This window comes from Hyperolius riggenbachi, chromosome 2 (genome assembly GCF_040937935.1).
Source record: "Hyperolius riggenbachi isolate aHypRig1 chromosome 2, aHypRig1.pri, whole genome shotgun sequence".
NCBI classification, from domain to species: domain Eukaryota; kingdom Metazoa; phylum Chordata; class Amphibia; order Anura; family Hyperoliidae; genus Hyperolius; species Hyperolius riggenbachi.
In genome coordinates, this window is record NC_090647.1 from 138,418,435 (window position 1) to 138,444,044 (window position 25,610).

At 42.1% G+C, this 25,610-nt stretch overlaps 1 protein-coding gene across 7 annotated transcripts in view; it reads left to right on the forward strand.

Annotated features, from left to right (window-relative positions):
- The window catches only part of ZBTB39 (zinc finger and BTB domain containing 39), a 44,505-nt gene extending 21,568 nt beyond the window's left edge, over window positions 1-22,937 (forward strand). For 4 of the 7 annotated variants that reach the window (XM_068267487.1, XM_068267490.1, XM_068267489.1 and 1 more), the window contains exon 2: window positions 3,386-5,695. In XM_068267487.1, coding sequence (XP_068123588.1) covers window positions 3,511-5,589 — 2,079 coding nt within the window. In that variant the 5' untranslated portion in view covers window positions 3,386-3,510 and the 3' untranslated portion in view covers window positions 5,590-5,695. Of the gene's footprint in view, window positions 1-3,385; window positions 5,696-20,195 lie in introns of those variants that run through there. The other 3 variants (XM_068267494.1, XM_068267493.1, XM_068267488.1) reach the window with 2 other exon arrangements.
- Window positions 22,938-25,610: the final 2,673 nt, after the last annotated feature.

Genomic DNA, 25,610 nt, shown 5'->3' on the forward strand with positions numbered 1-25,610 from the left:
ACATGACAAAGTGCAATAGTAACTATGACTAAGTGCAGATTGTAGGCCTGGCGCACGTCAGTTGATCCTGTGGTTTTATTGTACTTTGTCATGCATCATCATCCATTGTCTGGTGTGCTCATATGGTGACATGATTGTATTTAGAAATAAAGGTGTGTTTTTTTTTTCTTCTTTCTCATTGTACTCTATCGATGATTACAAGACCTTGTTTGCAAAAATAATAGTAATATACCCACATACCATACATATTTAGAAAGCCACGTTTCTAAGGTAAATATATGTTTTTCTTTTATATTCTGTCACTTTGTTTTCATTTGACATGTCTTTTACTTTTGTACCGAATATGCAAAAATGTAATTGCTTTTGATTCAGTTTGTGACCCCCCCCAAAAAATACACAATACAACCTTTTGGGGGGCCTCAACCCCCAAACTCTATAAACGCTATCCTACTTCCTATCACCGTTAAAATGTTACCACATATGTCTCTTGTAGTTTTCCTACAACTTTCTCAAGTGTGATCAAAATTTTGAAATTGATTTTTTATGTTTTGTTTGTTCCTATCTATTTTTTTTATGTGATTTGGATCTAAGCTTTAAAGAGACTCTGTAACAACAAAAACCTCCCCTGGGGGGTACTCACCTCGGGTGGGGGAAGCCTCCGGATCCTAATGAGGCTTCCCACGCCGTCCTCTGTCCCACGGGGGTCTCGCTGCAGCCCTCCGAACAGCCGGCGACAGCCGACTGTAGCTTCAATATTTACCTTTGCTGGCTCCAGCGGGGGCGCTGTGGCGACTTTCGGCACGGAAATAGATGGAAATACCCGATCTCCGTCGGGTCCGCTCTACTGCGCAGGCGCCGGAAACTTGCGCCTGCGCAGTAGAGCAGACCCGACGGCGATCGGGTATTTCCGCCTACTTCGGCGCCGACAGCCATCGGAGCCAGCCTGCGCAGGAGCCAGGAAGGTAAATATTGCGTCACGGCTGTACGGAGGGCTACAGCGAGACCCCCGAGGGACGCAGGACGGCGTGGGAAGCCTCATTAGGATCCTGAGGCTTCCCCCACCCGAGGTGAGTACCCCCCAGGGGCCGTTTTGTCGTTACAGCACCTCTTTAAGACACTCCAAAATGTATTGTACAACTCGTCACGGTTAAAATGATACCACATATGCCACATTTAGTAACAAACTGGTGGTGCACTCTCCACAAGTACACTGGACTTGTATATACGTCGTGTTGTCATGAAATGGTTAAAGCTTGAACATGATTCCAACTTAGGTCACATGAAACAGTCATTGGTGATGATTGTAGATTCCCATGGAAGTTGTATACAGGTGTCCCCTGAAGTTCATTAACGATTAGTAATTAAGTGTACTAGAAAACTTTCTGTAAGCTGCATTTCCTATCACAGTTTGCTCCTGCTCATCCTAACCACCCCCTCCCCCATAGGGAAGACCACCCCTTACTCGATGTAACATCATCATCTCCTGGTCTCTGCATCAGAATATCCCTTATTCTAGCCACACATACACACAGCCTGAAGGCGGCCATACAACACTCACTGTATGGCCAGATCGACCATTTGATAGAGCCCTCTCTGGTTAAATCTGATCAGAGGGGTCTATTTTTTGCCCACACACTGCACAGACATTGGAAATTCTCCTAGCGTCGCTGCCTGACCCCCCCTCCCCCCCCCCCCAAGTAAGTGTGTGTGTGTCCTACTCCGTGCCCTTGCTCAGTGTTAAAGGCTCACCTTTCCTCCAGTGTGATTTTTGGCTTTCTCTGGTGTTCGCAAGCACCTGTACGATGTGACTCAGCACATTTAGTGATGTCACAACATGCACCCGGGTCATGTGGAACAGGTGCTCATGGTGATGCTGGACACCGGAGGAGGCCAGGAGTCATGACACTGGATAGGTAAGCCTTTCACACTGCACACGGGCGGGGGGAGGTTGCAGTGACACTTATGCGCTTGGGGGGGGGGCACTGAGTGGGAGTTTGTTGGCCGTCTCGATATCACGCACCGTTTCTGCCGTGCACCTGTTCGAGCCCTTGCAACCGAGATTTTCCACCATTCCTAACTGATCCATTCAAACTGATTTGGACCATAAATCGATTGAAAGCTTGATCAGGAGGCAATTTTGCGGCACTGATTCTCTTCCTATTCGATAAAATTATTAAATGGGGAGGTCGATCGGCCTGCAATATCAAGTTATGTATGAGCACATTAAGGGCCTATTTCCACTACACATGGATTCTGGATGCAGAAAACTGACTCCAATGAATGCCTATGGGAAATCTGCATCAGAAAAATCGCGTTTAGTGGAAACAGGTCCATAGGCATTTATTGGAGTCAGTTTTTCTGCATCCAGAATCTGCGTGTTGTGGAAACAGGCCCTAAGACTTAGATCCATGCAAAATTAACCACTTAATGACAACCAGACTTATAAAAATGTCATACTAGAGCTTCTTAACGGCTCCAGGACGTTTTTATAAGTCAAACAGTGCTGCTACCGCTGTGCACATGCGTGCTCCCACACGTTCACGTGAGAAAAAAAAAACATAGAAAAAATACACCTTTATTTTTCAAATAATGTCACCATACTTTGTACTAAATAACATACAGAGGGGCTGCAGCACACAACAGGAAAACAGTGAGAGGGGCCCTTGGTTACGCTTTAACGCGCTTAAGCTCACCAACTGCTCCAAAGTGTCCCCGATCTGGTGAGTCCTACTCTTACCATGCAATGCTAGTTTTTATCAGCAGTGTAGTGGGAACTAATCCAAAAACCCAAGAGTCAACTAAATGGGAGAAAAGGAAATTAAAAACACCTCAGTTGGTTTGTGCTGCTCACCCCTTGATATTTGATCATACTTTGTACTAGGGACATAATTAAAATGTTGTAATAACCAGGACTAATAGGCAGATGTGTGGGTTTTATGTACAGCAGCAGTGTTTATATTAAAACTATAGGAGATGAAATTGGAGAAATAATGTATTTTTTCCTTGTTTTTCTCTTTAAAATGCATAAAAAATAAAGGAATTACTGAAAGCAAATATCAACCCCAAAAAGCCTAATTGGTATTGAAAAAAACAAGATCTAGAGCATTTCATTGTGGTTAGTAGTGATTAAGCTATTGGCAAATGAAAGGGATGAGCACTGAAAGGTGAAAATCGCTCTTGTCCGTTAGGGTAAAAACCACTTTGGGGTGAAGTGGTTAAACTGGCGAGTTGGGAATAATGTATCACAATTATTATTATTATTATTTTATCAAATGGGAGAACTAGCAAACATGGAGTGTGTATATTTGTGTGAATTTAAGACTAAAGTAGCTAAATAAAGAAAATATAAAACACACATACTTAACCACATTTTTTTTCCTCCTAGGTAGTTCCTCTCAGCTCTATAGAAGGGGATGAGGTGCCAGTTCATATGTGTAAGAAGTAACCAGATTAAAGGGCCAGACTTGAAGACCTTTGATGAGGGATATTCCCTATCACTAGGATATAAAGATGGGTATGAGAATAAAACTAAACAGCAGCGACCATCCCAGCAACCTGCTACGTGAGCTGAACCAATCTCGGTTGTCTGGAACATTTTGTGATGTTAATATTGTTGTAGGAAACAGGACTTTTCCTGTTCATAAAGCTGTACTTGGCTCGGCAGCTGCCTATTTTCAAAAATTGTTTTTAAACGCTGACTTGGATATAGCTCGTACCTATGTGGTAGATTTCATTACTCCATCTAATTTTGAGAAAGTCCTGAGCTTTATCTATACTTCTGAACTCTTCACTGACCTCATCAATGTAGGAGTGATTTATGAAGTGGCTGAGAAACTTGGTATGGAAGACTTGATAAAGGCATGCCATGCAACCTTTCCTGATCTAGAAGGCTCCTCAGGGCAGAAGAACCATTGCTCGGTATCCTCCAGTGAAGGACGTACTGGTGCTGTGTCAACAGAGCATAATCAAGTTGAATCCAGAGGCAATGGAGTCGACAGCAATTTAGCATCTACAGAAAAACACTTTGCTGGACAGACTGATGTGTCTGGATCCTTGAAAGGAGAAGAACAGGAGGCTGATATCAATCAGACAGCACACTTTCCACTGCCAGCTAAAACAGAAGAGCAAAGCTCCTCTGCAAAGTACCAGTCCTCTCACTGTGCAATGAACTCTGGATTTGGTCCAACAAGTACTTGTCCTTCCTATAAAACCCAACACAATGGGGACTATAACAAAAGCTATTTTTCAGGGGACTCTAATGTTGGCGGAAATGCCAAGGAATCAACTGGAGGTTTTGAAGCTATGGGTGATTTGCAACTTGATGAGCTTGAAGAAGAAGCGCTGCAGTTTGATGAAGGAGGAGATGAGGACTCTGGTCCATCTGGGGAAATCATCGAACTAAGTGATGGCAGTGAAGATGAGCTGCTGTTATTTGGGCAGGGAGAAAATCAAAGTGGTAAAGCAATGCCTTGCCAGGTATGCAAGAAAGTGCTGGAACCTAATCTACAGCGCATTCGCCAGCATGCTCGAGAACATGTAGATCTAGTCAAAGGTAGCTGCAAAGTTTGCCAAGCCCGATTCCATGACCGCGGTGCTATGATAACTCATGTCCTATCACACATAGGCATCTTCCTCTTTTCCTGTGATATGTGTGAAGACAAGTTTTTCAGCCAATGGCAGCTCACCCTCCATAGAGGACAAGAAGGTGTTACCTCAGAGCACAATATCCTTGTTCACCCAGGACAGCCTCTTCCTGGAGAAGTGAACACTTTTGTGGGAGCACTGGGCACTGAATTGCCTTGTGGAGCCTGCCATAGGACCATGTTACGTGATTTCCATTCTGTACGATCTCATGCGTTGGAGCACCTTAACACCAAGAACTTGTCTTGTGGAGTATGTGATCAGAGACACTTAACACTTTGTGGTCTCATGTGGCATGTGCTGTCACATATGACTGTATCTGTTTTCTCCTGTTCTCTCTGTGCTAGTAGCTTCCTTGACCGCCATTTGCTGGAAAAGCATATGGCCGTCCACCAGAGCACAGAGGAAGCATTGTTCCGCTGCCACCTTTGTTCCCAAGGCTTCAAGTCAGAAACAACTTACCGACAACACCTCAGCCAGCATCGCTGTGGTAGTTTACCTGTAGATCGACCTGGATTCTCTGAATTTTCCCAGTTACAGCTTTCAGGGTCTAAAAGAAAGGCTTCGGAGGATTTTACGGTAGATGACCATTCAGTTGTTGGACAGACAGGCCACAGTAAATATACATGCAAGGTGTGTGGTAAATGCTTCTCCCATACTAGTGAATTTAATTACCATCGGCGTATACATACTGGAGAAAAGCCTTATCAGTGCAAAGTGTGTCTTAAATTCTTCCGAGGCCGATCTACCATCAAGTGCCACTTGAAGACGCATGCGGGTGCCCTCATGTATAGGTGCACTGTATGTGGACACTACAGCTCCACCTTAAACCTCATGGGGGAACACATAGCAGTACATAGAGGAAATCTGCCTTCAGACTTCACCATTGACCAAACATTCATGTATACTATCCACTCCAAAGAAACAGACAAGAATGCAGATAGCTGATTGGGTAAAAGAAAGGTATGGCAGAGGACTGTGAATTATTTTTTATTTTTACTCACCTCATTGTGGCAGTCAAACTCCAGGTATTGTTCATTACTGTTTAAAAGACTGAAACTAAACTATTTTTTGTATGTGTTTGTTAGTGTTAATTTCTAATTTCTGTAGATTTTATAAACTGAACTGTTTCTACTTTCATTTTAGCATCAGATTTGCTCTCTGCAAGTTCAATTTTCAGCCCAATTTAAGTGTTTTCTCCATTTGTCTCAGTTGAGCAGGTTAGTTGCTTGGAAGGTCAGAAAGTAGGACATACTACAATATAAAGCAGGAATAAATTATATGTAATTTGTCTATGCTTTCTCTACCGGAATTATAGTTGTAATTTGTTTCCAACAGATACGTAACAATAGGTAGTACGGTACATTTTATTATAACCTCAAACTAAACATTTTAATTGTGAGTAGCATGTATTATATTTTTTACATTCTCTTGTTAACTATTTTTTGAAGGTTCAATGAAGCAAGTGTACAGTATGTTTGACAGAGCTTCTCATTTGAATGCCAACTCCACCCACGACTTGTATCGCTAATGACAGGATTGCCATTTGTTCCTTTTTGGGAATTCAGTGATGATATATACCTTCACCAGAAATCGGCAGCTATTACTAAACTAGATAGGAACTAAATAGTATTGCCATGGTTACCATGATTAATTTTTACACAGAGCTTAAAGCGTAGCTCCAAACAAAACGTTGAGTTTGAATGGTGAAGTGTTAGAGCCTGTCTCAGATCATTACTGGTGTCTGGATTCTGGTTGGAGGTATTTCTGCTCACGTTGTGTCCTGGCGACAGGGTCACAGAGAACAGGAATTCAGAGAACAGGAATTTCAGTGAGGACAGAAAGAGTAATGCAAACATGTTTTCCGATAGTGTGGAAAAAAGGTTAGAACATCTGTAAGGTTTCCTTTTCCGGAACAGTGTACCCTTAGAGTTGACTTCTGTCACTTCCTGTTCCTGGATGGGGTTACTGAGAACAAGAAGGCAAGGAAAGATCTCTTCAACAAGGAACCAGGCAGCAGTAAAACTAAAAACTGCCAAAAGCCCTAACCCTTGAACATTCTAACTAAAAACTGAAATGTCTTGGCTGTTATAAGTTATATTTGAGTAAATATATAACAGGAGTGTTCAGCTGCAGAAGCCTGATAACCTTTGTGGAAGACTTGTGGTCGGAGTATGGGGACAACGCAGGATTGAGCTTCAGAGAAAGTACTGAAGCCAGTGGATGATCTAACTCCTTGTTCCTCCACAGCTGAAATATTAGCCTTGTTTAATTTAACTCTTAACCCTTTGTAAGGCAATGAATGAGGACACTGTATTCTTCAAAAACGGCAAAAAGAGGTTTTCAAATGGTTACTCAAAATTTGTACTTTTGATTTGTTCTTCTGTAAACTTGATTTACAAGTTTATTCTGGGTGTTTCTGCAACTCTGGGGTTCAGTTACTGTTATTACTTTCTTCAGCTTTAAGGTAACCATGGTAGTTGAGAACTATGCGGTAAGAATTCGCAAGTTTGCAAAAATAAAGTAAAACTGAAGTAAAAAAAAAAAAAAACCCAAAACTTATGATATAATGAACTGTATGTGTAGTACGGATAATTAATAGAACATTAGTAGCAAAGAAAAGTCTCATATTTTTATTTTCAGTTATATAGCTTTATATATATATATATATATATATATATATATATATATATATATATATAATCACATTGCATCATTCTCCAATATTTGCAGTTTACACTTTTTTGTATTTTGTACTATGAAACAGAGCAGAGCTAATGACTCTTTGAACTTTCCTGCAGTAAAACCTTAAACAAACAAGAAACTTTGAGAGACAGGTTGAGATAAGTGCTTCAGAAAACAGCACTGTAGCCGACTAAATTAGTCAGAGAGCTCAGAGAAGCTCTTTTGCATAGATAACTGAAGTTTCTTAAAGAGGATCTGTAACATTAAAAATTCCCCTGGGAGGTACTCACCTCGGTAGGGGGAAGCCTCTGGATCCTATCAAGGCTTCCCCCATCCTGCTGTGTCCCAGGGCCGTCTCGCTGCAGCCCACTGAACAGCGGGCATGTAAATATGTACCTTTCTGGCTCCAGCGCAAGCGCAGTAGCAACTCTCTGCTCGGAAATAGCGAATCGCAGTCGGGTCTGCTCTACTGCGCAGGCGCAAGTCTCCTGCGCCTGTGCAGTAGAACGGACTCGACTAAGATTTCTGCCTATTTCTGAGCAGAGAGCCGCAACAGCGCCCCCGCTGGAACTGGGAAAGGTAAATATTGCACAGCCTGACAATTTGTCGGCTGTGCATTCCGTGGGACACAGGAAGACTGGGGAGGCCTCGATAGGATCTAGAGGCTGCCCCCTACCGAGGTGAGTACCCCCCAGGGGAACTTTAATTACAGAGTCTCTTTAAAGGGAACCAGAGACGAAGCACCCTTGTGTATTTTACCATGTATATCAGTAAGAACATTAGAGAAAACACTTACCATGCTCTCTGTTTCCTCCTCACTGCTAAAAGTGTCTGTTAACAGCAGTCACAAGAATCCCAGACTGAGCAATTGAATCTGGCTTTGCTGGGAATGATTATAGCTGAGTCATTATAGCAAAGCCACAAGGGGGCAGGCTTGGGCTTGAAATAACACCACAGAATACAGACTCAGCTATAATCTTTCTGTAGCAAAGCTAGACGGAGCAGCCTGACTTCTCAGTCGGGGATTCTTATCAGACGTGATAACAGTCAGATTACACAGAGAACAATGAAACAAAGGGCAGATTAGGTGTTTACTGTCATGTTCCCACTGATTTATAAGGTAAAATACAAGAGGGTGCTTCATCTCTGGTTCTCTTTAACTCTTCCTGTACTGGAAACACTATAAGACTCATATCTGTGCTACTAATGTTCTATTTCTTAGCTGTACTACATATACAAATGATTATATCATAAGTGTATTTTCACTTCAGATTCCCTTTAAAGCCCCTGAAGTGTCAGTGCGCAGTTGGATTTGAAAGATGTATATGGTTCCAACATAACACCATCCTTGTGCCTGAAATTGTCATCTGAAAAAGGTGGCCACTTAATGGAAATAGAAGTGTAGAGCTTTTTACTACAAGTGTCTTGAAGGTGAAAGCTACAGTATATCAATAGCTAGAGCCACTGGACTTTCTGCTAAAAAATACTTAGTCATTGGGAATCATACTAAAAAAAAAAAAAAAAAACAGATACTTGACTAAGGAGACGGAAGGTTCTGGGTCCTATAGAGCCTTCCCGATCCTCTTCCGGTCCCTCCCCTCAATTAAGTGCTGGCTCCCCCGTTTGAATCCCCTGTTTGAATCCCCCACCGTGGGAGGCTTTGGAAGTGTTCAGGAGTCTTGTCCTTCCGAAGAGAGTTGGCTTCATACTGTGCACATGCTAGAGAGGGCACTTGCGCAGTATGAAGTGGCCCATCTTCGGGAGCACTCAGGCTCCTGAAGACTTCCGATGCTGCAGAGAGAGCAGGATTGACCAAATTGGCCACATACTGCTACCGGAGAGCCAGTGCTGGAACGGGGACCAAGAGAGGAGTGGGAAGGCTCTATAGGACCCAGAGCCTTCCCTCTACTTAGGTAAGTATCTGGCTTATTTTTTTATATCAATTCCCAATGACTTTTTAAAAAACTTTAAAGGGAAACACCATTTTTATTATAAAATTGCAATACATGGATGATTCACAAGTCTTCTTGTAATTTAATGGCTTTCTTTTCATTTGCAGCTAGCTAGCAATTTCCAAAGCTGACTTTAAGCTTATTTACACTATTGCACTTTTTTGCAACCTTGGCAGAAGTACCCGGTTTAGATGGTCTATAAACTCCAAAAAAGCTGCAGGAGTAATTGGACTGGCAGGAATCTGTTATGCATTTCCTCACCTTGACTAATTCATTGGCAGGACACTGTTACACTCCTATCCACCAGCTTCTGTTTTAAATATTGTGTGAAGACCGTGTTTTATAGGCACATAACACAAAGTAAATAAGCTTGCATAATGTTTGTCATTAATCGTTGCAGTATATTGAACGAAACTAAAAACACAGCGAATTTGTCTACAAAGGTGAAATTTCCTGAAGTTCAGTCACCTTGTTGCTTGCATTTTTTATGTGGTACTTCACCAATGCATATGCTAAGTCTCTGAATCCCCTAAGTGACTGATTCAAACTGGCCCTTACTGTTAGCGCTTTGTTTGAGTTTGGATCCCCGTTCCCACCCGAATAACACATATCCTTATACTGAAGCTGTGAAACGCTGGAAGTTGTGTAAACACAGTTCTGTTATTTCGAGGTGATCATCCACACAAATAATAATTAAGCATTTATTAAAACAGTGGGTTGTTTTGCCTGGAGATGTGGGGGGATAAGTGCAGAAGTCATCAGTTCAAAACTTTAAAGCGACTCCCAGCCAAAGCTTGGGTTTAAGAAGTTACTTGCCATCAAGCGATGGCAGCCTCAGGATCCTATTGAGGCTTCCCTTGCTTGTCTGAAGCCCCCTTTGCTGAGCGCGGCCCCCCTCCATAACGGGGCTGCGTGGCTCATCTTCCGCATTCATGGCCACACATTAGAAGCTCAAGCCCGCATGCACAGTTGCCCGGAGCACAGCGCATGCGCGCTCGAGCGTTTACTGCACGGCCATGAATGACAATGCCATGACGATAATCTTTGAGGGGGGCCATGATCAGCGATGGGGGACAGCAGACCACTGAGGGAAGCCTCAATAGGATCCTGAGGCTTCCCTCTCTAGGTAAGTATCTAAGCTTCGGCTCGGGTAAACTTTAATACAGAAAAATTGTGCTATTCAGGTAAGAAACAGAAGCCAACAAATTCATATAGCAACGCTACTTACTAATGTGTGAGGATGAAACTTAATTTTGAAGAGTGTCTCAAGCAAAAAACAAAAACTGCCTTGGTTTATGGCCGACTATTTAATTTAAAGGCTATGATTCTTAAAGAACACCTGTGATTTCAATTAAATAAAGAAAAAAAAATGGAGAGGGAAGCCTCTGGATCCTAATGGGGCTCTCCCCATTCTCCTCTGCAGCCCCAGTCCAGCGCTTGCTCCGCTGGAGAAACATCCACTATAATATTTACATCTGCTTGTGCAGGCGCAATAACAGTTTCCCCCTCAAGCTCTGGCAGGAATAGCCAAACCTGATTGGGTCCGCTCTACTTTGTAGGTGCAGACGGCTTGTGCCTGCGCTCTAAAGTGGACCCGATTGGGCTCTATTATTTTCGCCAGAGCACAGAGGAAGCTGATACTGCGCCTTGAGAGACCACAGACAAGTGGGTTTTCAGGGGTACCATGGCTGGATCACCTCTGGTGAGGACAGGCAAAACCTTGTTAGGATCCAGAAGACCCCCTCCTGAGGTAATTGCCCCCTAGGAGCACTTCTTTCCCTTCAGGTACACCTTAAAGTGACTCTGTAACAAAAATTACAACGTTTTTTCTACCATCCTACAAGTTCCTAAACCTATTCTAATCTGTTCTGGCTCACTGCAGCTCTTTCTACTATAACCATCTATGTAATAAATCAATGTATCTTTCCCCTGTCAGACTTGTCGGCCTGTGTCTGGAAGGCTGCCAAGTTCTTCAGTGTTGAACTGTTCCTCTATGCACACTCCAGTGTGTGTTTTATTTACATAAGCCAGCAGCTTCTCTGCTATCTTATCAGTGATAGAAGAGAGCTGGATAAAAATCCTCCCCTGGAGGCTGTGAAAGAAGCTGGTCTGTCACATACTGAGGAATTAACGACATAGGCAGAGCTGTCTGCAGGAAGCCTGTAATGTTCAGTGCATGAGAGAAGCTGGGGACAGAAGGTAAACACACACAAGTGATCTCTTGAGATTCAGAAGTAAGGCTGTATACAGCCTGCTTGTGTATGGATGTATTTTCTATGTGTGGACATGCTGTACATCAACCTACTTCCTGTTTTGGTGGCCATTTTGTTTGTTTATAAACAAACTTTTAAAAACTGTTTTTGACTACTTTTAATGCGGCGGGGAGCGGTGAAATTGTGACAGAGGGTAATAGGAGATGTCCCCTAACACACTGGTATGTTTACTTTTGTGCGATTTTAACAGTACAGATTCTCTTTAACTAAAGATGGTCAGTGAGATGCAAATTATTCCAACTTACATTTAAATTGTAATTATTCCAACTTACATGTGAAATTTGCCTGCAATTATTTGCATGCCACTGATGATCGCTACTGCACCTCCATAGAGTGTGAGGTCTTACCTTGCACCACGTAGTGCTAGTTTATGGGAACTCAACCTTTTGAGCACAGTATTTTTGTTCTTTTAATTTTTTGCTGAACTCCATGCTAAGTATGTGTTTGCATTATCTGTGTTTGCATTATCTGTTCTCTGCATTTATTCGTGTTATCTGAGAAAACTGACACTAGCTGCATTGCTCTATGGTAAATCTTAGTGTCCATATTTATTTGTGTAAGTGGAGATACATTTAACCTCTTTGTATTATCTGGCTAACATGTAGGGCTGAGTTATTTGCTGAATTCCAGACTCTGCAAATATGCTCCTAAAGTGTAAACCCATCTACTTCTGTTAGGCATGTTAATTGAAATCCCAGTCACCACCCACCTGTCATCCCAGCAGTTATTGGACTTCTTCCTAGCTGTGGAGGAGGATCAATCAGATTGGCTTGTGTAGTTCTCCATGAATACCTCCATACCCAGGACAGTGGCAAAGCTTTACCTGTTGTGGCTTTCTCTGATATCGACATGGGAGCAGAAGCAGAAATGCTGTGACCAGCTGTTGCACAGCAAGATCTTTAGTAAAGAAAATTGTTATGCAAGTCATTTTACTTTCAATACATACAATGGTACTGGTTGAGGAGTCAGGTGTTCTGTGGTACAGATTAGCTTAGTCCAAATCTCATCTTAAAGGACAATTGAAGTGAGAAGAATATGGAAGTTGCCGTATGTATTTCCTAACCTAAACCATGTGCAACACAGATAAAACTTTACTCCTTTTCCACTGTAACATGTACAGTTTACAAATGGGAGAAACCCCACAACAAAAGACGAGCTAAACCTCTTGCTGCATATTGTTTAGATTACGTATGGTCCCTTAGATAGTAATCATTCTGGTTTGCGTGCAAATGGTGCCATTTAATATATGCAGAAAGTACATTTGATTGGCCCAGTTACAAACTGCATACAACTTGCATTCAACTCTCATGCATGTTAGAACTCTTAGCATCCCACTGATCATCTCTCATATGACCCTGTCACATTTCCACCAACCACCACGGAGTTAGTACACAGTCAGGCCTGCAACATTACACAAACTTACTATAGTACCAGTAATTGTGACAAAAGACAGCATTTAACAAAGCGTGTGCAAACTTTTCATGTTTGGCCTCCCATGCTAAACTATGGTGAGTCCTGGAGAACAGCAAAAAATTGGCAGCGCTCCTAGTCAGGCTGTAACTGAAATTAAAGTAACAGGGGTGTGCAGCTCCCTCCAGAGACTTAAATACACACCTTCAATACAAATCAGATGCAAACTATGCACTAAACCCTAATCTAGATAAATTGAATGCAAACTGATACACATGAATGCAGCTAGCCACAAGTAGACTTACTTTTTTGTACAACAGTAGGAAAGGGCAGCGCTTCCAAATGCAGTCTGCACCTGAATTGACCAACTGCATAGATGTGCAGATCACATCAGGTACTACACTCTTCCACCACAATGAGGTGATCCCACAGTAGAGCCCTAACCTCTAACAATTAAAAACATCCTGGGGGAAGAGTCTAGTACTGAACAATCTATGCGCAAACTGTTTTTGGAAGCTAATGTCCTCCATTCCCTGCATCTGTTTTGAATGCAAGTTGTGTAATCTGCCTGTGTATTGTGCTCTGCACATCTATGCAGCTGGTCAGTTCGGGTGCAGCCTGCATTTGGAAGCGCTGCCAATTTCCTCCTGTTGTATGGTAAGTCCTGAGTCCAATCTGTGGTGGATGTCAAAACTTTTCTAACCACTTGGCTGTTACAGTGCTGCTACCCCCTTCCCTCTAAATCTGTCAGCTATATCCGGTGGATTCAAACCCTGTCTACCCTTTTTGAGCCTTACAGAGCTGAGGACACAGTACATCACTACATGCAGCCCACCTGGGTATTAGGATTGGCTTACACTGGAGGTGCGATGGAAAATTAGGGCACACTTTAAAGAGCACTACAAATTGTAGCAAAGTCTGTGGAGCACAGTAAAGATTCACCACACTAATAGGGATGCTGGAACATTGATCCACTAAATATGCTGCATGTGGCTTCGCCTCATCCAGCTAAAATAAATTTCAAGTGAGAACACAGCCAACACCACATATATAGAGTATTTGTCCTGAGAATCCAGCGCATGTACAGCGGCCCTGGCTGCATCTGCAAGAGATCCAGACTCCTGGATAATCTCATACACTAGGCCATAGTTCCCCTCCTACATTTCTGCTCCGTACTGATGCGTCCTGCTCTTTGTCATCTGTCTCCCCACCCTTCCCATAGCAACAGAATTCATCACTAGCCTGTAGGCTAGCAACACTTCTGTACAGAACTGAGCACCGAACTGTCGAGATCCCTGCGGGCGACAGTAATTGTGCGTGCGCACCAGTTTCGGTAAAACTTTCCATGCACGCTTCCCTTAAATGCTTTTAGTGGCTCCTCATCTAATCATGTGATTCTTCCCATAGCCTCAACTCTACGGCCTGGAACCCACTAGCAGCGCTTTTCTGAGCGCTTTGTGATGTGAAAATTTCTTGCTAATGTAATGCAATCAATGTGATCCCACTTCGATTTTATAAAAATCCCCCATAGCATTGCATTAGCAAGAGCTTTTTCAAATCACTAGCGCTTAGAAAAGGCTTCTAGTGGGTTTGAGCCCTAAGCAAGTTTTACTGTGTCAGGCTTCTTTTAGAATATTATAACTGTAAAATTCCCTTTTTAATGTCTTTTCACATTTTTCCATAAATGTGATCTTTCTGACTGATAACAATGTTGCTCACCACCACACTGACCTGAGACTTGAGGTCTAATGTTGCTGAGTAATGAAATTGTTTAGTGCTTCTATGTCAGATGTGGTGTAGATTTGTCTGACCTCACTAGCTACCTCTTTGCTACAAGTTAGTGACTGTGTGGGGCTAATTTATCAACAAGAACTGGAGAAAAAGAGAAGCTGTTTAAAACAACCAATCGTAAATTCTTTTTTCACTTGTTAGCTGAAACCTGAATGTTTGCTATGGTGTACCCTGGTTCACTTTTGCATCAGTTGTCTGTTTGCTTGTCTTCATAGATCTGTTTTTGTATTGTATTTTACTGTCACATTAGCACTGTCTTAAAGTCGAACTAAACTCAGAACTTCTTTGCTTTCATGGATTAGCTTACAGCATAATAAGAAAGCACCTGAAGCTTTAAAGGAATACTATTGATACCCAAGTGTTCTAAAATGACAGTGTGCAAATAATGTCTAAGTAGCTGTGTAAACATTTTCCTACTTTTCATGTTAAATATCAGAGGCAAAAGCTGTAATTTATTGAGGGTAGGATTTATCTATATTGGGACAAATCAATTGCAGAAGGGGTGTCTGCTTCAATGCACAGCCAGAGTTGCATATCAGACTACAGAAAGCAAATATCAAACATATCAAACTCTGAAATCAAAAACAGTATGAAAAGCTGTGACAATTAGTTACAATTCCTCTGCTCTCTTCAGACACATGAGTCAGAAACACAGGACACAGCAGCTGCAGCTGTTGGGAGCTCTCTCTCTGTCACACACAGAGCTACACATAGAGTTAACTGATCAAGTGTGAGGGGAATTTCCTCTCTCCTCATGGCTCAGTCAGCCGTCAGTTTTGGCGTCAGTAAAGATTGAAAGTATTTTTAGAACAGTAAACAATGAAGTTGCTACTAAAATGTATACACCAGTACTTAGCAGCACTTCCCAAACAATTCCTGTGTCAATTGAAAAAAATATGTGAATCGATAGTATTCCTTTAACTAGGATTCATTTTCCAGAGGGCAATGAAAGGATTAAGCCTCAGTGTTTATGATCTACAGAGATTCCCAGAGTATTCACAGTTACTGGTAAGACAGTTGGATCTGGCTAAATAAGCAAATGACACAGCAGTAATGAATTTCTAAGCAACCTATATGTGGAATGAAGACTTTTTTTTTTTTTTGTGTCCTGTGCAAGAGTTTGGGTCCACTAGCTGGGACCCATTAGCAGCGCTTTTCTTTTAAGATTTGAAAAGCTTTTGTTAAGGTAATGCTATGCATGGGATCCTTCTTGAGGGCTGTGATTTTATGTATTTTTTTAAATCACCCATAGCATTACATTGGCAAGAGCTATTCAAATCACAATCACGTAGAAAAGCACTGCTAGTGGGTTCTAGGCCCTGAATTTCATTGTGCAGTTTTCATGTGGGTAACAGACTTGATCATTGGGACTGACTGCTCATTCATTTTATCATTTTGAACATTAAATAGGAACATTGAACCATGGCATGTGGTGAGAAGATGAGGATGTAAGTAGTATTTATGCCACTACAGTACCTTGACCTTGGTAATTTTATTTCTTCTGGTCTCATAGGGAGCACTTCCAATACTAAATGTCATACCAATTTTCAGTCCCAGGTTCAAGAGTGGAAATTCAGCTAACACATGCAGCAGATATAAGTACTGTAAACCTACTTATCTCCACCCACAAAAAATTCAGTAAGGCCGCAGTGTGATATTCACAGAGGATAAGAGAATGTTAGCAATATCAAAAACTAAAGGACCTATGGCTTCTAAGCTGCTGGTTGAGATCCGTGTTCATGAACATCATTCAGTTTTCCCACTTCTAAACGCCTCATCCTCCAGTGTAGCATGTTTCTTCTACAAACACTCTAGTGTCCAGCTCGGTAAATGCCGTACCTAGGATAATTATCACTACTTTCAAGGACTGCTGTTTAAAATATGAGACCTGCAAGCATTGTGAGCAAAGCATTTAACCTTCAGTTTTCAAGATAAATGGGATATAATTTTACATCAGTTAACATTTCAAATAATCACAATGCTGGGGCAGATTTATTAGAACATGTGTTCTGGGAGTATTTTTTTTTTTTTTTTTAAGAAGACTGGACTAGTTTTGCATACATTTCCTAAAATGTCATACTGGTAAAATAGTGCACCTCTAAAACTTGTGCAATGCTACCCCACCTTTGTGTTATTTTGTTCCCCACATGATTGAATGAAAGTTGTCTTTCACAGCTGTCAGTCACATCTCTTCCTTGTAAAGCCTGGTCAGCAGCTGTACTGTGAGATGGTCACATTCTTTTATGACAGCAGAAGTAACTTACAGCACATCTGGATTGATTGACATCATTCAGTCCATCCTACCCTGAGAAGTCCTCTGACTGCTGCTATTTTAACATTATAATGCTATCAAGTACTATTGTGAGTCACCCGTCAATCCTCTTTGTTGAAGCTGTCTCACTCAGGATTCTCTCGCAAACTGCACCAATTCTGAGAATCTTGCCTATCTCCTCCTGTTTTAATAGGAAATTGCACTCTCTTTAGAAGTCTAAAGGTGGCCACTAAGGATCCAATTCCTAGCGAAAATAGTTTGTGCGATAATTCTGATTGAAAGAAAAATCTGTCACTACAGCAACGAACCATTCTTTGCTTCATATCTATCGCAACAAACAAGAAAATCCAAATTTTGGTTTGATGAACATCCAATCGTTTGTAACTGATTGCGCCCATCAACAGATTATTTACGACCAGTTCGTTCAGAATTTCTGATCGTTCGAACAATTTCGCTAGAAATTGGACCGTTGGTGGCCACCTTGAGACAATTCTGCACTGATTCCCAAAAACCCTTTCTCTAAGACACTATTGATAAATATACCACACACTATATTAGTAGTCCTTTGTACTACCTCATATATTCTTTTTCAGTGTTACTGCTTAGGACATATTCTGAAGCAATACACTTTTCCCCATCTAGTACTTTTCATGTGTTTCTTGTATGTCAATGACCTCACTACTTACCCGCAGATATGAATAAAAAACATTTATGTAAGTAAATGGCAGATTATTATTATTATTATTATTACTATTTAGTATTTATGTAATGCTGGCCTCTTCTGCAGTGCTATACTGAGTACATAATCATATCACTAACTGTCCCTCAGAAGAACTCACAATTTAATCTCTAAAAGACACACCTACACACACACCTACACACACACCTACACACACACACACCTACACACACACACCCCTATACACACACACACACACCTACACACACACACCTACACACACACACACACACCTACACACACCCACACCTATTGTTGCCCCAAATGATTATTTGAGTTGACAGCATAAAAGCATCCCCTCATGTTTTCTTCTGACCGTTTAGTAGTCCTATTTGATCTGTCTTGTTTGGAAGACTGCTACTTAAAAGTCTTGGCAGTGCAATCAATAGGGTACCTTCTACTTATCACACCCCCACCTCTCGCCTTTTTTGTAGGTGAGAACATGCAGGTCTGCAGAGTCTGCAAGGAAATTCTTTACATAGATCGCTAGACTATCATCCAACGCAATCATGTAGATTATTTTCAGGTGACCAGATGAGCTTAGCACAAAATCATATCAGTAATCACACTATTCAAGTGTATGGGTCTCACATCCAGAATGTCTCTTAGCTTTATATGTCAATGCATGGATATAATGATTTGTGGTGCTTTTCTCTTGTGTTTAGTTGTGGATTTCAGCTTCACTTCATGTGAATTGCATACTACTGCATCATCATGTCTACCTTGTATGTAGATGATGTCACTCTGTCCTCTCCCATTTCAGTAGGGTCAGTGCCTTACAATGCCCATACAGTGGCGTGTGTGTTATTGTGCTACTTACCAATGCTAACGATCCCAAAAAAAGACAACATTTAAGGAAGGTCAGGTGTCCTTGCGTTAAAGAACAACTAGCTACTTCTTCCCTTTGTATAAAGGGCGAACCTTTAAAAGTTATAGCTATAACTTGATTAGTTCAGATATTTAGGCTCATATTTATTTTTGTTGTAAAAATAGTTGTCGCCTTTTCTACATTGTCTGCAACTTCAGACTAATAGAAGCTCATGAGGAGTCTGATAAGGCTTCTCGGCTCTTGCGCTCTTCCGGAAGCTGCCGTCTGCCTTTGTACATGCCGGAGATGAGATGCAAATTCTGCATCACTGCCAGGCATCGGTTTACATTTAGGAAGGTATGATCCTAGCAATGTTTTTACGGATTGCTATACGTTTTGATTTTCACCTTAGGAGTGTTTATGTATAGTAGAATTAGTGTTTATGTAGTGTCATTTTTTTAATGACAGGTTTTTTTTTTTTCCAATACTTTAAAACATATTTATTTTCTTTAATTATTTTACTTCCAATGGGAAGCTGTGGAACGAACTGCTGTCTCTACATTGCATACAGTCCTTAGAGTGCAGCTGTTTCAGTTGCTTTATGTTTATACTTGTAGCACTCTCAAAGAATTCGGAGATCAAGTCTAGAACCTCGAGGGCTAAACTGAGTGGATTGGGCCATATCATTCTTATTCCAAGAATACGTGTTTATAAAGTTGTCAGCTGTTTTCAGAATGATGAGTTGCATTGTAGGATACCTCTGATTAAATAAGGGAACAGACATACGGTCTTGATGCAGGAGTTTGAGGGCTGTTGGATATGCAGGCATTTTCTGACAGACCTCAGGGTATTGCTTGCCATTCAGCTCCCTTCCTAGTAGAAAAAGGAGAAAGAAGGGCAGCACGGTGGTGTAGTGGTTAGCTCTCTCGCCTTGCAGCGCTGGGTCCCTGGTTCGTATCCCAGCCAGGGCACTATCTGCAAAGAGTTTGTATGTTCTCTCCGTGTCTGCATGGGTTTCCTCCGGGCACTCCGGTTTCCTCCCACATTCCAAAAACCATATGGATAAGTTAATTGGCTCCCCCTAAAATTGGCCCTAGACTACAGTACTTACACTACATAATATAGACATATGGCAATGGTAGGGATTAGTACAGCGCTGCGTAATATGTCGGCGCTATATAAATACTAAATAATAATAAAAAAAAATAATGCTTACCAGTCCTTCTCAATAGAGAAGGCATCAGTGTTTGGGCAATAAAAATGTTTATCTGAGCAGCAGCAGTGGGCCTGGACATTGTTGAATGTCTGTATAGATATGAGGTAGGGTGCCCAGTCCTTCAACAAACTGTTGGATTGTTCAGTATCATGCAGTGTAAATGCTCAGCATTGAAGTGACACTTTTGTGTAATCAGTACAACAATCATGTCAGTGATTTGCTGATTATACTTGTACCTTATACTTCCCACAAAATAAGTCCTGTTTGATTACGGTATCCTTTTGTGTTTGTAACTGGCATTCAAATACAAACAGGCAATTTCCTAAATACCAAATGTATTATTTCCAGTTTTCATATTGTCCTTTTTGAAGACTTTTTTTTTTTTTTTTTTTTTCTCCGTGGGTCCAGAAAACGATAGCAAACTGTAGCGAGGGTTGGAGATGGCCATTGATCTGCTAACAATTCTGATGTTCATGCAGTTTTAAGCCAAATTGTCTGCAGCCAATCAGAATTGGCGGGAATTGACCAGCTTTGGTGAGGATTGTTAAAAGATTGTATACTTATGGCCCCCTATCCATTCAAGAACTGGTGTGCCTATTTGTTGAGCGGTTGTACCCAGAAAACACTACTGTCAGTTACCAACTTTCACTTCTCAGACTAGATTTACTACTAAAATGTGACTTGCTGAACAGAGTTGTTCTGTGCGGTTTTACCTGTTAAGCCCACTGTGCAGCTCTGCAGACTATCCTAGATATGCTTATTGATTTATGCTGTAAAGGCCAGTGACTGAGGGATACCTTCTGTACTGTATTTCTGGCTGACATGATTAGGTTCCATTGTTTTGGCCAAGGAAAATTTTTAAAGTGAACCTGAAGTGAAATTTGATGAGAAGTTAGATACCTTTGAAGAGGGATGCCTCTGGATAGTCCTGAGGCTTCCTCCATCGTCCAGGACCCCACTGATTCAGTGCTGGGACCCTCTAAGCAAATTCAACAAGCTTGTCTGATTTTCTCTCGCGGCCGCCCTCCCCTCCATGAACGAGTGGGGCTGAAATGCACCTGCACAGTAGCACAGAACCGCTTGTGCACGCCTTTTTCTTTGTTGCACGAGCAGCGTAATGCTATGGCGCTGACATGCTGCAGAACAGTGCGTTCACGTTCATACACGGGGGGCGGCGTTATCATGGCTGCAAATTGGAAGAGGATCCCGGGAAGCAGTGGTAGCGTCCAGGGTGCGATGGGAAGTTTCTGGTTCCATCCAGAGGTTTCCTCCATCTTGGTGAATATTTAACTTATTTTTTCTTCTTACATGTTTACTTCAAAGTGTGTATGTATCTTTAGTGTACTTTTACAGCCCTTTTTTTGTTTGTTTGTTTGTTAACTCTTAAAATGGGCTTTGATCAATAATGCATTATACCTGCTTTTATTAATTTTAGCTGATTTTGTTTACTTTCCCCATGTACACATGTATACTGTACCTTTAATAACACACTACAGTTCAGGCATAAAGTAACATTTTACTGTACATATTTAGAGGATCTTAAAATGGGGCTGACATGAATTGTATATCGATCAGGGCCACATTTTAAGACCTAATGCACCAAATATCTCCTTTGAAGCTTAATTTTTCTATATACAGTGCAAATGCACATCTTTCTGCAGTCTATTATCGTTCTCTGTACAGTGGAAGCATGGCTTTAATTAAAAAAAACTTGCTTAAAGTAAAGGTCACAGTAATTGGTCTCACCAGTGTTGTGGTGCTCTTCACAGTCCAGGCCAGATAGTAGGCTGGATGTATCCCTGACCATTAGGCATGGTCCGTGAGATTCAAATCGTATGTGGTTTACGTCAGTTTGATTCACTTCCTGTCTTTTGATTGGCCTGATGCTGGGTACACACAATGCATTTTTCCGCTCGATTTTCCATCCGATCGTTTTTTTCGCTCGATTCTGCGCTCTATTCTCTTATCGTCCGCTCGTTTTTTAAAAATCTTTTTCCATTCACTTCTTTGAGAAATTGACCCAAAAAAAGATGGAAGGAACATCGGACATGTCGGAAGTTATCTATCGAACCCATCTATCGAGCAGAAAAACCTATGGTGTATTTCCAGCATAATTCTATCCTGCATACAATTTCCAAGAAATGTGCGTGCAAACAGAATTATTTGCCTATTGTTGCCCACCTGTTTTGTTCATCCTGTATTTACTTGGTAGGTAGCGGAGCAAACTACGTCTGGATGTTGGCTATGTTGTCTAAATGGATCATCTAAACTATTATAAATAACAGGACTGGATCGAAAAAAAGAACGAACGTGTTTTCACAGCACATTTGCATCCAATAATTTGAATTAAATTTGCACTTCGCAGAGCGGAGCTCATAAATCCTTGTTCTGCTAGGTCAAACTGCACACTAGATGTAATCAGCTTATTACAGTTTGGTAAATTCATTGTATCAGGTTGAATGTGTTTGTCACCCAGCATTAAGTCTTCATTCACAATGCATTCACCATGAATTGTATCCATCCATGTTCTTACAGTATATATATTCACAGTCCCCTCCTTACCTCTTGCTCAGAGATGTGCCCATGTCTGATCTGGTCCTATTCTCAGTGCAGCTACTACGGTTTATGTTGGAGTTATAATATGCCTGGTAACGTTTGCCATTCACAACTTTTTTTTTTTTAATTCCAGGGATCTTTGCTGCTTTTTTATTTTAAGCCCTTGCTTGCTGACTATTCATTTAATACTGTCTGCCCTCTACAATATTTAGCAGCTCTGTAATTACTGTTTTAACAAGCTGTCCACGCAATTTAAATAAGCCCAGATTCAAGCAACCATTATAAATACTCTCTGTATCAGATCCAGCTTAAATGTTCTAAAGCAATATCTGTTCTGGCCACTAGAGGCCGCACTTGTTGCAGGAACGGATTCTAGAGACCTGATAAAACTACATGTGGATGTTACTTTGCACACCTCTTCATTTTTTTTTCTTTCCTGGAAACCAAATTATTTGTTATTTACACCATAATGTTATTAGAATTGTGTCCAACTGATTGTATGCAGTGAAGTGATCCTATAGGGAAATTAGAAATACCTCTAAAATTGCTTTTTTTTTAATGCTTACTGTATTAACTTGTTAATATTAAACATTATCACTGTAAAGTTTTGTATATTTTGTAAACATTTTTAGATTGTGATTTTTCTTTTTGTATCACATCATGTGAATTTTAATTTAGAATAAAAAACTGTTAAGAAAAGGTTCCCGCAGAGTGTGATGTTATTTGCCTGGTGTTAATGTGAAAATTCAAAGTGCTATGCTCAGTTTTTTTTTTTTTTTTTTAAACATTAAAAATAAGATGTCGTCTTATATTTGAGCCATACATACAATGCCCTCACCTGAACACACCTATCTTGCTCGCCGTCAGAACATTAATACGGAGCTGTCTTCCTGTGTTCCAGGTCTCAACACCTCTTACTTCTGCTGCTACGCATTGGGCGCTGTACTTTGCAATTGCCACTTTAAAACTGGGAATGCCATAGAGGTGGGAGCACAATAATGGTAAATCGATGAGAAGCACCATAAGATGGGCATTATGGATGAAAACTGTAAAGGGGGCAGTAAAATGGCTGAAGCATATTATCTAGCATATTCTCTAGCCCCACTTTATTGCTGAGTTAAGCAAATTTACTAATTACTGAAGTAGAAATAAGTACTTTGGTTTATATTGAAGCATTTTTGCCAATTCAATATATTTAAAAATGTTGCCAAGCATTAAGTATAGAACTTTTTGAAGTAGCTCTCAGCTGTTGAGTGGGAGGATCTTGAGGATTAAAGCTCCTCCTACTCAAGGGTCCCCATTTATCATCAGTCCCAAGGATGCTGAATGGGGTCTCTATAGTAGGAGGAGCTTTAATCTTAGAGATCCTCCCAATCTCATGGGAACAGCTGGTGGCAGTAAAATGGTTGAAGCATATTCTCTAGCCCAGGGGTCCCCAACCTGTTCCGGCCCGGGGACCACTTTCTGACCAAATTTCTCTCCGGGACCCGGCGGGGGGGTGGGGGGGGTAGAGACAAGACAATGTTGTGCGCATCGGGTTACTGGGGGGGGGGCATAGCTAGCATAGTTGCCCCAGTATAGGGAGTTTAGTTGCCTCAGTATGGCTAGTATAGTGCCCAGTAAAGCTAATATAGTGCCCCAGTATAGCTAGTGTGCCCCGGTATAGCTAGTATAGTGCCCCAATATAGATAGTATAGTGCCCCAGTATAGTTAGTATGCCCCAGTATAGCTAGTATAGTGCCCCAATATAGCTAGTATAGTGCCCAGTATGGCTAGTATAGTGCCTAGTATAGTGCCCCAGTATAGCTAGTATAGTGCCCTAGTATAGTGCCCCAATATAGCTACCGCGTTTCCCCGAAAATAAGACACTGTCTTATATTAATTTGTCTTTCAAAATTTGTGCTAGGTCTTATTTTCGGGGGGGGGGGGGGGGGGGTCTTAAATTTGATGGTAGCCAGATAGATTCCCCCTACCCGCCCACTACCTTTACCTCCCCTGCTCTTGCCGCTGTCCTCAGTCCGGAAGCCTCTCCTGATTGATTATGCCTGTCATTAACAACACTGTCTGCCCGCCCGCTTGCTTACCCACTCCCTTTACCTCACCTGCTCTCGCTGCTGTCCCCTTGTTGAAGTCCGGAATCCTCTGTTCATTATGCCTGTCATTAATCACACCGCAGATTAGCGGTGACTCGCGTGAAAGCAGCTACAGGAATGTATCAGGTAACAGCGCCGACAGGAAGTAAACAGAGATCACTTCCTGTAGGGCAACGCTGTTACCTGATACATTCCTGTAGCTGCTTTCACTGTGAGTCACCGCTAATCTGCGGTGTGATTAATGACAGGCATAATCAGCAGAGGATTCCGGACTTCAACGAGGGGACAGCGGCAAAAGCAGGGGAGGTAAAGGGAGCGGGCAAGCGAGCAGGAGCCGGTCTGCCACTAAGTTTTATATTAGGGGGATGTCTTATATTTCGAGCGCTCGCGAAATATATGGGGTGTCTTACTGTAGGGGAGGTCTTAAATTCGGGGGAAAGATGGTAGTATAGTGCCCCAGTACAGCCAGTATAGTGCCCAGTACGGCTAGTATAGTGCCCAAGTATAGCTAGCATTGGGCCCCAGTATAGCTAGCATTGTGCCCCAGTATAGCAGCCCCCGCCCACACCCCTCCCCCCGCGGCCGCCGCTGCAGTTACCTTTGCCGGCCGGCGGTCTCTTTACATTCCCCTCTCTCTCTCGCCGGAGTGTGAGTCACAGCAGCGCGCCCCGCGGCTGCTGTGATGGAGAGGGAAGAAGCAGGAAAGAGAGAGCGGTTCCCATAGTAACGGCGCGCCGCTACAGGAAGCCGCTCTCTCCTGCTTTCTCCCTCTCTATCACAGCAGCCGCAGGGCGCGCTGCTGTGACTCGCACGCTGGCAAGAGAGAGAGAAGGGGAATGTAAGAGACCAAGCGACCACCAAAGGTAACAGCAGCGGCGGCCGCGGAGGGGGACGGGCAGAGGGGGCAGGCAAGAGGACAGTCCCGCGGCCCAACTGAAAACTTCCTGCGGACCACCAGTGGGCCGCGGACCACAGGTTGGGGATTCCCAGATCCTCTCCGAGTCAACCATACCTACACAAGACCCCCGTCTCCCTGCATTCGTGGTCATAGACAAGTAAATCAGAACTTGGCAAGCGCCAGTGCGGTCCATGCAAGCTTGGTAGAATGTAGCCACTTCTTACAATCTTTTTTTTTTTTTTTTTTACCTCTGTGCAAAAGTGCTTTATTCTACTT